The sequence below is a fragment of the Puma concolor genome, chromosome E1 (genome assembly GCF_028749965.1).
Source record: "Puma concolor isolate L17-30 chromosome E1, mPumCon1.1.hap2, whole genome shotgun sequence".
Taxonomy (NCBI): domain Eukaryota; kingdom Metazoa; phylum Chordata; class Mammalia; order Carnivora; family Felidae; genus Puma; species Puma concolor.
The window spans coordinates 11,501,819-11,513,191 of NC_141680.1; the positions used below are offsets into that span (position 1 = coordinate 11,501,819).

The following is an 11,373-nucleotide window of genomic DNA, read 5'->3' on the forward strand; positions in this document are numbered from 1 at the left end:
CACGAGTTTGAGCCCCACTTTAGGCTCCGCTCCGCGCATGAAGCCTACCTAAAAAAAAAAAAAAAAAAAGACACGACCCCCTGTTCTCAATTCTTTGGTGTGCACACCTGGGACTGGACCTGCCAGCTCTCCGGGTAATTCTGTGCAACCGCCCAGCGGTTTTCCACAGCAGCTGCCCCATTTTACGTTCCCGCCAACAGCGCACAAGGGAGTTCTCCGCATCCTCGCCAGCACGTATTTTCCTCCTTTGGATAATTATTTTATTACCCATCCTAATGGGTGTGAAGTGTTCCTGTGGTTTTGACGCGCATTTTCCGAACGGCCGTCGACGTCGCACATCTTTTCGTGTGCTGTGTCTTGTTGTTGTTGCGTAAGAGTTCTTTATAGGTTCTAGATTTTACGTGCGTATCTGCGGATTTTAATCTTCCCACAGGTAACTCCCGTGTGTGCCACTACCGGGTTGGACTGTCCCCGGGTCAGACCTGGCTGGGGTGCTGACTCTCCACCAGCCTGCGCTGCCTCCCCGGACTTGTGCCCTAACTGCTGAGCCAGAGAGGCCTCGTCCGTAACAGGGTGATGGTACGCACCTGGGGGCTCTTTGGCGGGAGGTCAGAGCCAGGCCTGACTGGCTGCAGTGAGAACGTCACCGACAGAACCCGCGGGGGAGTTTTCCAGGTCCCTTGATGGCCTGCTCAGGCTGGCAGCGTTCAGGCAACAAGAAATTGATCTGTCCCCCTCTAATGGTGACTGGAAAGGTTTGGACCCCCGTGTGGACCCCCACGCACAGCTTGTGCGGTGCAGGGCCGAGGCGAAGACCACCCCAGCTCGCTGAGTCCCGGTTGCAGCTGAGCACTTAGGCCAGGCGGATCACGCGCCGTGTTAATCGGCTTCCCAGCCTCCCTGCAAGGCAGCGGCTGCTGCCCGGCTGATGGTGGAGATCGCGGATCTCCCCGGATGGGGACCTGCTTACCCCTAGAAGCTGTCAAGCAGGAGTTGAAGTCGGCTGCCATGCCTGCACCTCCGAGCTCTGGGAGAGTCCACACTGTTCTCCACGCTGCGGGGCGAGCCGCCTGCCGCCCCTCGGAGGAGAGGAAGCCTGGCTGGTGCCGCGCACACCTCCCCGTCAGCTGGTCTGCCTGCCCCGGGCTCACAGAATCCATCTCTGAAGCTTCCTGGTCTTAGAGCAGCTGGAAACTACAGATGAGTCCCCTTCCCTGCCCCCCGCCGCTCCACGCGTGCCGGGCACACTGGGCACCAGCTCCTGGGACAGCGGCAGGAGACGCTGCAGCCCTTTGGGGTGAATCACAGCCCACGCTCCTCCCAGGAACACGTCAGCTGCTCAGACCCCGGGAATCGCGCGTGGTGTTCGAGTTCCCGGGACTAGAATACAAAGTGGTGCAGGTTCAGCGAGCGCGCCAGGTGGTACCACTCTTCCCCCCCCCCCCCCGGCCGTCCCTTCCGGGGTCAGATGTGTGCACCCCGTCCCCGCCTCAGACTGCCGTGTTCATGGTGGGGGAGCGGGGCTCCGGGTTGCGAGGTCACGACTGAAGGAGCTGGAGAGTCTGGCCTTCCCACCGGCCTGAAGGCGCGGCCCGATGGACTGTGCTGTCCCAGGAAATTGGCAGGAGTGCAGAAAGGACGCAAAACAGCGTCCCGGGAGCCCGTCTTTGGGGTACAATGTGGGCTTCGTCCGCTACAGCCTTAGCGTCCTCAACAAAGCGAGTGCAATCAAATGGTCGTGTTGCTGGGGTTTGCTTGTTTTTTTTTTTTTTTAATAACTTTTTCTGATTACAAAAGAAAAATTGACTTCTGAAAAATGTAAATGCGTAAGACATATGCGATGTGCCAGGTTGAAGGCCTCCGTTTTAGGGTGAACAGGCCGGAGGTGGAGCAGTGGCCTTGGCCTACAGGCTGCTGGGTGGGCAGCTCCAGCCCCCACCCCTGGGCCCCAGCGCCCTTTTGGGCCCCGCCAGCCACATAAATCTGAAGGGGAAGGGCCCTTTGTCACCAAAGTTCGAGAAGTGCCTTCCTCGCGTGCCTCGTAAGCTAGCTCAGAGGCAATTCTCGAGGTAGATTCTGGCTCGTGAAGGAACCAGGTGGCCCCTCAGCTGACACTGAAGTGACAGCTTCTCGGCGCGGTACAGGTAGGTGTCGAGAGCCACAGACAGCCGGCACGGCTGGTGGGAGCGTGAATCTCCCAAGTCGTGAAGTCTGCTAGAAGGAGGTTGGGAGCCGCCAAGATGGGGCAGAGGCGTGGGCGTGGGCCCCGGGCTTCTGCCTCCCTGACGCAGACACTTGCCCTTCCTGCCCGGCCGGCCGGTGTCAGCTCGGTGCTCTGGGCCAGTTTTATGGCCTGCTGACCCACGTCCTTCCAGAATGCAGTTTGGCTAGATCCTTCAGGGTCTGAACACTGAATGCTTTGCACTCCCAGGAATGTCCTGTGCCACAGCTTGTGTGCACAGAGGCTTTCTTCAGGGTTTGTTGTTGTTGTTGTTTAATGTTTTTTATTTATTTTTGAGAGACAGAGCGAGAGAGCAAGCAGGGGAGGGACAGAGGGAAACACAGAATCCGAAGCAGGCTCCAGGCTCTGAGCTGTCAGCACAGAGCCTGACACAGGGCTCGAACCCACGAACCGTGAGATCATGACCCGAGCTGAAGGACGCTTAACTGACTGAGCCACTCAGGCACCCCAGGGTTTATTGTTTTTTAAGTACAATTATCCCCCCGCTTATGGGTGGGGGATACATCCCAAGACCCCCCCGCAGTGGGTGCCTAAAACTGCGGATAGTACCAAACCCTATATACTCTGAGTTTTACTATGCCTTTTCCCAGAATACATGAGAAAGTCCAATTTATAAATTAGGCACAGTAGGAAATTCACAATAACTTATAATAGAACAACTATAACAATATATTGTAATAAAAGAGATGTGAATGTGTCCTCTCTCTCCCTCTCAAAATACCGTATGGCACTGTACCCACCCTTCCTGTGAGGATATGAGATGATAAAATGCGTGATGAAGGGAGGTGAATGGCGTGGACCTCGTGACGTAGCGCTAGGCTGCTATTGACACGACGATACATCAGGAGGGTCATCTACTTCTGGTCCGCAGTCGACCAGGCAGAACTGAAACCGCGGAAAGCGAAACCATGGGTAAGGGGGATCTACCGTCATCGCGAAGATTGGAACAACTGGACAGGTCGGCTCTAGGGAATGAAAGGTAGCCCCACTTCGTAGACTGTTCTGCAGCTAAGCATTCCCTGAAGAGAAGTGCAGACAAGTGGATTTACAAAAAGGATACGTTTTATGTACAGTCAGATTTATTCTGGACTCAGGGTGGAAGGCGTGTCGGTGACATGTTTTAAATTAGTAAGTTTCTATTTGCTGTTTTGCAGGGGGGGGGGCTATTTTTTGTTTTTTATCTGCATCGGCGATTCTCTCTGAGCAGGTAGCATCTCTGCTGTGCCACAGTCATCAGAGCTCCTGGCTTTGGGTCACATGGTAAAGCTAAGTCAAGGACACAGATTGCCTGCTTTTGCCACCGTGGCCAGAGTCTAAATATTAAGACATTTAGACCCTGGGCTGAGCCCACAAGTGGCTCAGACAGACTTGGAGTGGCCCTTGCGTTAAAGGGGGGTGCGTGAAACTGATCAGCAACCGCTCTGGGCTGGCCCAGCACACGAGGTCCTGAAAAGGCTCTTAGCGAAATGATGATTTGTTTCCAGTTCTCTGGCTAGCAGCTGAAAGTCCCAGACACTAACCTTGGGTAAGTGATGTTAACCACGAGCACCTCCTTTCTCTCTTTTTTTAATTCATCCTGGGTTTTTCTTACTGAAATCATAGCGGGAGAATTTCTCAGAGCTACCTGAAGCATGGGGCTTCCACGGAGGGCACCACGTGGTGGGGTTTGATCATCTACGAAGAGGGGCTCTGGACTCAGCTGGCTTCCAGACTGCTGCCCCCGGCTGTGCCCAGCCAGCCCTCCATGGGGGTCCTGAGGAGCACGGCTTGGTCAGACACGGGCCTGGCGCCGGGAGCCCCTTGCTGTGTCGGTGGGGAGGCGGCAGGGGCCAACAGTCTGGTTCCTATGTCAGCCAGGCCCCACGCGAACACCACTCGAGCAGTTACTCCGGACACCTGCCTGAGAAGTTGGTATTACGTAATTTACTTTACCAACAAGAATACCAAGGCCCAGCCTCTGTCTGCCTCCAGGCTGCTCCCTTGCCAACACCCGGCTGCCATTACAGCGGCTCAAAGCTCCCTGTGCACCGGTTCCCAATCCAAGTGACCCGAATGGACCTTGGCTAAGCCAGTCTCCCGCCCTCTGACCCTCACCACCGCCTCTCCGTGGAGCCATCCAGCTGTCCGAAGGCCTGTGGCAGGGCCCTCATGACCTTCAGAGGCAGCCCACGGTCCCACATCCAGAGGTCCAGGCATCTCGTCTATTCCATGTGCAGGCTCTCAGACGAGAGGGGACATTGATCCTGCTCCTTGTCCTGTACTCCCGGTTCAAAGGGGTGGGTTCGCCTCAGGAAACACACCAAGATGGGAAAGAAAAGCAGGACGGGAACAGTGGCGGTGGTGGCCACACCCTGAGCACTCATGGCCCAAAGCACACGGAGGGGAGGTGGGAACCTCACATTTCTCTGAACACTGACGAGCTGGCTGGGGGGCAGTCCTGGCTTGCCACAGAAGACATGGGGGCTTGAGGAGTTTAGGCTTTGGGGGGAAAAAAAGAGTCCCTAACTAGTTGGTTCCCATTACTAAAGTGAAACGTCACACCAGGAATCCTGTACTATCATCCCTCCGCGTAACCTACTTTTCCAGTTCGGTCCTAACACCTCCAGGCTGATCCCGAGACCTGTGGCCAAGCTTCCAGGACTCCAAAGACCAGTGTATAAGGGCCCAGCACAAATCACACAGACGTTTGAATTTTTCCTTTTATTGTCATTCACATTCTTTGAGGCATAGCTTTGCTTCAGCAAGAAGGATACCAAAGACGGGAGGGATGCCTGGGAGGTGGGGTGGCCCTCCCTCCCCACCCCACCTCTGCCAGGCTTCAGTGAGGACACGGGCGTCAGCGGGGAGCAGTTCAGGTTGGCACTGTGGAGGTCAGGCCCGCTCAGCCGGCTTCCCTGGGAAGGCACGGCCTCCGCTCTCCGGCCAGACCCAGCAGCAGCTGGTCGGACAGCCCTGCCTCTAGGCAAGGTGGGCAGCACAGGGAACCTTGGCTCCCCCAGCAGCGGAAGGGGGCTCTCCCAGGGGCCTCTCTGCCCAAAGAGAAAAACGGCCCGGTTGGAGGGAGAGGGGCCTTCCCCTGAGGTGTGAGGTGGGCAGCACGCCAGACTGAGCTCCTGTTCCAGGCTAGAGGGGAGAGCTCGACAAGCCAACTAGACACGCAGGTGACGTCGGGAGACGCGGCCTTTAAATCAGCCCCAAAGCTGCAATCCGGGGGTACCAGGTGACTCCGGCCCCTGGGGGACAAAACAAACATGTCGTATTTACCATCCAGCACCAGAAGCCTCGAGATGCCTGCAGCTGGCACCCGAGGAAAGCGCTAACTCACCCTCTCGACAGAAAAACGGAGCTGCCTTTATCCCCTGCCTAGGACAGCAGAAGCCGTGTTCTGTCAGTGCGTTCACTGCTGGTGACGACGGACCGAGCCCAAGGTCCTAGGGTCGGCCCGAGGGGCGGGAGAGGCCGGCTGCCCCAGAGGCCCGGGCTTGGGGCTCCCCGGACTGCTGCCCGGGACATGCTAACCCCGCGGACTTAGAGCACCCTCCTCTATTCTGGCTAAAGCGAGAGAAAAAGTGCTCTCCAAATTCCTGGAGGGGAGGCGCACACAGCTCACCAGCATCAGCACGAGTGCCGGCCGCCCTGTCCCCACCCATCTAGAGCAGACACTCGGGGGCCTGCAGGCCGCTGTAGAGCGCGAAGCCGATGTCGTCAATCTCCTCCTCACGCAGGCCGCTCAAGAGGTTCACGCCGGGGTTGAAGTGGCAGGGCAGGCTGGCCCGCTCCAGGCTGTCGATGAGCGACTCCAGGGCCTGCAGGAAGCGCTCCCCCAGGGCCGCCTCGGCCCAGTCCACCTCCTCCTCCCCCAGGCGCAGAACCACCTGGGTCAGATGGCAGCGGTCCAGCCGCCCCAGGGCCGGGTGGCCGCGGCAGACCCCGCACAGCAGCCGCAGCAGCCGTCGGCGGGTCCCGGCATCACGCTCGTCCAGGGCCCGCAGCCTGGCGGCCTCTGCAGGGTACAGGTCCTGCAGCCAGAGGTTCCCGGCCAGCCCCTCCAGGGGCCAGGCCAGAAGGAGGCGGTCTTCGGCGTCGGCACCAGTGACCGCCAGGAGCACGGCGACGGTGAGCTCGAGGCGCTCGTGCTGCACGTCGAGCAGCAGCTCCTCCGAGGCTACGCTGGGCCGGATCAGGCACCCGAGGAGGCCACCGATGGCCGGCCAGTTGACGGAGGAGGCCAGGGCCTTGCGGAGCAGCTCCAGCAGGACCCGGGAAGAGAGGTAGCCGCCCACCAGGAAGCGGTCCCAGGGGCTGCTCCCGCGGGGGCGGAACTCAAGCTGAGTCCTGCGCACGGCCCAGCAGCGAGGGTCCCTGGCCACGGTGTCCACGCCGGGCACCAGGCCCCACAGGCCCACCTCCAGCACCAGGGGAACCAGGAGGCGCACGCGGCTGGCGGCCCCCCCCTGGAGCCCGTCATAGAGCGGCCCGCCGGGCACAAGGGCCCCAAAGGGCAGTTCTGGGAATCTGTTCCGCAAGTAGGCCTGCAGCTCAAGGGCGATGTCACCGGCCAGCTGCTTGGCCAGAGCCACGTGGGCCTCTGGGATGGTCACGTGGTCCCGCTCGAACGCCAGCAGCTTCTCCTGAAACGTCAGGCACAGCGGTGCTGGGGAGCTCGGCTGAGGCAACGGCTGAGGCTCGGTGTCTGAGGGCCCCTCTGCAGAATGAAGGGGTCAGGGACTGTGTCAGAAGACCCCGCGAAGAGCCAAGAGAACTCTACCCAATTACTAGCCGTGTGACATCCTGGGTCTCGTCTTCTTTGCCTGTGAAACAGTCACCTGAGAGGGCACTTAAGCTCAAGTCCTCACGCACAGGGAGCACGTGGTGACAAATTCTCACTGCCTCAGATCCCCCGCACCCTAAAACAGCTTCATGTAGAAAGGGAAAATAGGTTACTGGCCTCAGTTTCCCCACCTGGGGCCCCTCGCTGTCATAACGCTGCTGCCGTGCTCTGGTACCACCCTCCCAGTCGCGTCTTGGTGGCCGGAGCCTTGACGCCACCCAGGAGGTTAGCAGGGCAGAGAAATACGCCACCATTAATCATGCAGGGAGACGGCACCCTGGAGGAGCAGGGACTTGCACGGGTCACACAGGGCAGTCAAGGCGGAGTCTGGGTTGCATCTCCCAAATCTGACCACAAGAGGGGGACCTACCCAGGTTTGGGGGGAAGGGGTGCCGCTCACCGGGAGCAGATGGCAAGGGGGCGGGGAGCGATGCTGGCTGGCTGAGGGCAGCAGGTGGGGTCCGGGGCTGCAGGCGTGGTGTGGTCTTGAGTAGGGTCAGTTCCTTCCAGCTCTCCTCCAGGCATGTGGTGTCCCCTTTGGCATCATCCTCGTCTCGAGGGCTGGTGGCCCTGTCGATGAGCTGCAGGCCGAGTGACAAGGATCAGAGCATCTGAAGCCTGGGCAGCCGTGCCAAAGCCGGCGGCAAAGCCGAGGTAGCCGGGGTAGAGAAGCAGGTCCCAGCTGTGGGCTGTCCCCACCACCCTCTGGGGCCCCGCTGCAGGGAGGACAGCGGTCCCCAGCTATGAGTGGCTCAGTCTGGCCTTACCCGCTTCACAGCCAAGGTAGCAATTCCCAGCACAGCGGCCCCACCGACGCCCAGCACCAGGCGGGCATTGGCCAGGAGGAAATCCACAGTACTGCCCAGGACCTCGTCACGCTGCCTCCCCCGTTTCTGGGAGAACTCTGCCATGGTCTGTCTGCCTGTAAAAGAGCAGGGTGCAGGGATAGCTAGATGGGGGCGGCCAGGCTGGCAGTGGGACAGACCCCATCCTGCTGGGGTCGCTGACAGTAGAGCCCATGAGAGGTGATCCTGGGAACTTCTCAGGAGAAAGGGTTTCTTGGGAGATGGGGAGCTGCCCAAACCCTCCTCCCCCAAACCTGCAAACAGCTCACCCATCCTCTGGACAGGGAAGGTCACATAGGCCTGAAACTTGTAGCAGGTCAGAGAAGGAGGCCCGTCTTCTCCATCCCACCCTCAAGGACCCCCTGCATCACCTCAGACCGTGAGGTGGGTCTTATCATCACGACTGCCATCTTAGAGAGAAACAGGCTGCCAGACCACACAGGGAGCGGTGTGGACTCGGACCCACGACTGCAAAGCTTCCTGACTCCTGCCCACCCCCAGCGTCCAATCGGTCTCCAGGGGCCTATGGCCAGGTCCTAGAGGCTGCTTCATCCTGGTTCTTAACAAGGGCTGGGCAGAGCAGGAGAAAACTGAGGCCTAAAGACACAGCTGGGGTCCCAGGCAGGCTGCTCTGGAGGGCCCCTCAGGCCTTTGAGGGAACCTCAGTGAAGCTCAGGGGGCCTCAGTTACCCCCCTCCCCAGATCTCAACAGGGTAATAGAGGTATCAACTCAAAGGATGGGAGGACTGAGATGGCCCAGGACGCCCAGGGAGGGCAGGAGACACTCGTCAACAGGTAGGTGCCAGTCAAGGTTGAAGACCCAGTTGTGGGGACAAACAAGCAAGGTTTCTCTAAAGACCCCAAACAGAACTGGCTCAGTGCATCTCTGGGCCCCTCAGGTTTAGAATAATAACGGGGGGTGGGGGGAGGCGGTGGCCGTTGTCCTCAGAGGCTGGGAGCCCAAGCAACAGAGAGAGAGGAGGGTCCGAAGCCCCAGCTTTGTTCACCTGTAAAATGGCACAGGCAGTGGTGAGGAAGGATTCACAAGCGAGGAGCCCAGAACTGTAGCGTGGGTTAGAGCCGGGCACTTGGGAAGCAGAGGCAGAGATCCTTCCCAGACCCAGGCCACCAAGCTCCAGCCTCAGGTTCTTCCAGGGGAAATCCTGCCCTCAGGCCCTGAGAGCTGAGGGGGTGTGTGACCAAAGCACAAGCTCACATACCAGGCAGTACCTGACCAGGGAGAACCGTCTTCTGTGCAGATGCCTGAGCAGATGACCAATGGGCCCAGAGCCATCTTGGGCACCAAGGACTTCTGCCCTCCCTGCTCAGCTGTGGGTGCCCACGGCTCAGTTGCCAGGTGACCAGATGCCTAGAGCAGCTAAAGCCTGAATCACTGCGAGACTCCGCCCCAACACCTCCCCCAATTTGGCCAGACTAAAAATAGGACAAGAGGGCTCTGGGGCCTGGGTTGGTCAAAGGCTAGGGTGATGACCCACCAAGGCCCTGAAGCCATTTTTAGTCTCCTTATCGGTGATCAATACTGTCACCCGTTTCCAGAGGAACCAAGAATACCTCCTATCTAAATACCTCCTATCTAAAGTGGACTCGGAGCAATCCTTGGCGGGGTCGCACAGGCCCCAGACAGAAGCCTTCCAACTCCCCGAAGGGGGAGGGGGCGCGGGTGGTTAAAAATAACCGGACTCTGGGCTTCCGGGCCCCACAGCGCTCTGAGATGCCTCCCGTCTTGCCCTTCCTCCGCCGCACCTGCTACCCAGGGCAGGGGCTGAGCGGGCCGCGCAGCAGACCCTAGTGGGCCTGCCAGGGCCCCTTTCACCGGGATGGCACCCAGGCCCTGAGAAATGCTGAGCGGTACGCTAGACGTGATGGGGCGGAGTCGACATTCGAACCCCAGCCTGGGGCCCAAAGCCCTTCCCTCGTTCCCGGTCCTTGACCAGGGGCCCCGGCGGAGACCACGCCCCCGACCTGCGTCCGACGCACGCTCCACGCCCGGGACTGGGTGACCGGGGCCGCCCCGTCACACTCCGGCTGTACGTGCGTCGCGGCTTCAGCACAGCGACCGGAGGACACAGCGAGTCTGCTCGGGCCCCTGAGCCCGGACCCGCCTGGGAATGGAACTTGGAGGACCCGGGGACCGAACACCGAGGCCCCGGGGACTGCCGCTGACCTCCAACGCTTGCAGACAAGCAAGCCCTGCCTCCAATCGGAGCGCCCGAGGCCCCGCCCACGTTCGAAAATACTGCGCAGCTTAGCCAATGATACGTAGGCCACGCCCCCGCTCCGGCAATCGCCCTCCCTCTTGGGCGGGACTCTTGGACGCACTCCGGATTTAAAGGCGCAGGGCCGAGTTTCCCCCCCCCGCCCCCACTCGAGACCCGGCGGTGTGGTGGTGGTCATTAGAGTTCAGAATGTTCATTAGAGTTCATTAGAGGCAGTCCCAAAGGCCCGTTGTGAAGGCGTGTGTGCTTGCATGTGAGGCAGCGGTGTGGAGAAAGATATCTGAGCTTACGTTCTTTCCCGGGCCTGCAAACAGGTGTTACCTGGTCCCAAGGCCCGCTTGCCTGACCCTTTAAGTCACCTCTGAGGGCGCCTCGGTGGCTTCGTTATTTTATCTGTTGGTCTGCTGGGCACACAGCGTGACTCAGGAGGCTACCCATGCCGCTTGTTCCGTGTGACCTTGTGCGGGCCACTTTTCCATTCTGGCCTCAGTTTGCTCTCCTGTAAAATGGGTATTCAAGGCCGCCTCCTCTCCTGCAAAGGATGATTATGCATATAACCTGTGGCTCCCTCGGCATTTATTTATTGGGGACCCACTATGTGCCGGCTGGTGGGGGAGCAAGGAAATAGATAAGGGTGGGTGTTGACTCTAAGTGGGAATAATAATAATGTGCCACTTACTGAGTGCCTGCTGTATGCTCCGAGCTACAGTTTATTTGTTCCTGGGGACAACCTTAGGAAGCATTTCACAGGTGAGAAAACTGAGGCCAGGAGCAGGCCTGGGGTTTTCCTTGAGTCCTAGGTCCCAAGGACCCAGGCGTCATGCTACCATTGGTCGCCATGCAGGGCCCAGTGCGGGGATAGAAGCTCCCAGGTCTCTGCGTCCCTGGGGCCTCGGTCTATAATCTCTCCAGAGGTCATGGCCAACACCAGCTGATGCAGCAGCCCAGGGGACAGTGCCTGGACCTGCAGGGCCTGTGACACCCCTCCCCCCCACCATAGGTCGCTGGAATTTAGCCTGGGGGTTATGAAGCCTTCGGGAGCACAGGGGGAGCCCGGACTTTTCGAGGCCTCTCGGGTCAGCGAACAGACGGGGAAACTGAGGCCCAGAGAGGTCTAACGCAGAGTGGGCGGGCCCGGCGCTTCTCCGCGGCGCGCCGCGTGCGCGGGCAGGCGAGGGGCGCGGCCCGGGCTCCGCCTGCCCGCGGGCCCGGGCGGGG

The 11,373-nt window shown here is 59.7% G+C and overlaps 1 protein-coding gene across 6 annotated transcripts; it reads right to left on the bottom strand.

The window, feature by feature from the left end:
* Positions 1-4,923: 4,923 nt before the first annotated feature.
* On the bottom strand, positions 4,924-10,154 carry MIEF2 (mitochondrial elongation factor 2). 6 transcript variants are annotated; one of them, XM_086686187.1, is made up of 6 exons: positions 9,902-10,154; positions 8,926-9,101; positions 7,841-7,995; positions 7,474-7,654; positions 5,853-6,947; positions 4,924-5,475 (listed from the first exon to the last, which is right to left on the bottom strand). In XM_086686187.1, the coding sequence occupies exons 3-5, from the start codon at positions 7,982-7,984 to the stop codon at positions 5,893-5,895; spliced, it is 1,380 nt and encodes a 459-aa protein (XP_086542313.1). In that variant the 5' UTR covers positions 7,985-7,995; positions 8,926-9,101; positions 9,902-10,154; the 3' UTR covers positions 4,924-5,475; positions 5,853-5,892. The 6 variants fall into 6 exon arrangements, 5 of the variants coding, with proteins under 5 accessions (XP_086542313.1, XP_025776213.1, XP_086542312.1 ...); XR_015243897.1 differs by lacking the exon at positions 8,926-9,101 and having other exon boundaries at positions 5,568-6,947; XM_025920428.2 differs by lacking the exon at positions 8,926-9,101.
* Positions 10,155-11,373: the final 1,219 nt, after the last annotated feature.

Coding starts and splice junctions, on each gene's coding strand:
- MIEF2 (XM_025920428.2), bottom strand. CDS start 7,984: ATGGCAGAGTTCTCCCAGAAACGGGGGAGGCAGCGTGACGAGGTCCTG. Junction 7,655..7,840: donor CTACCTTGGCTGTGAAGCGG/GTAAGGCCAGAC, acceptor CTCGGCCTGCAG/CTCATCGACAGGGCCACCAG. Junction 6,948..7,473: donor CCCCTTGCCATCTGCTCCCG/GTGAGCGGCACC, acceptor TTCATTCTGCAG/AGGGGCCCTCAGACACCGAG.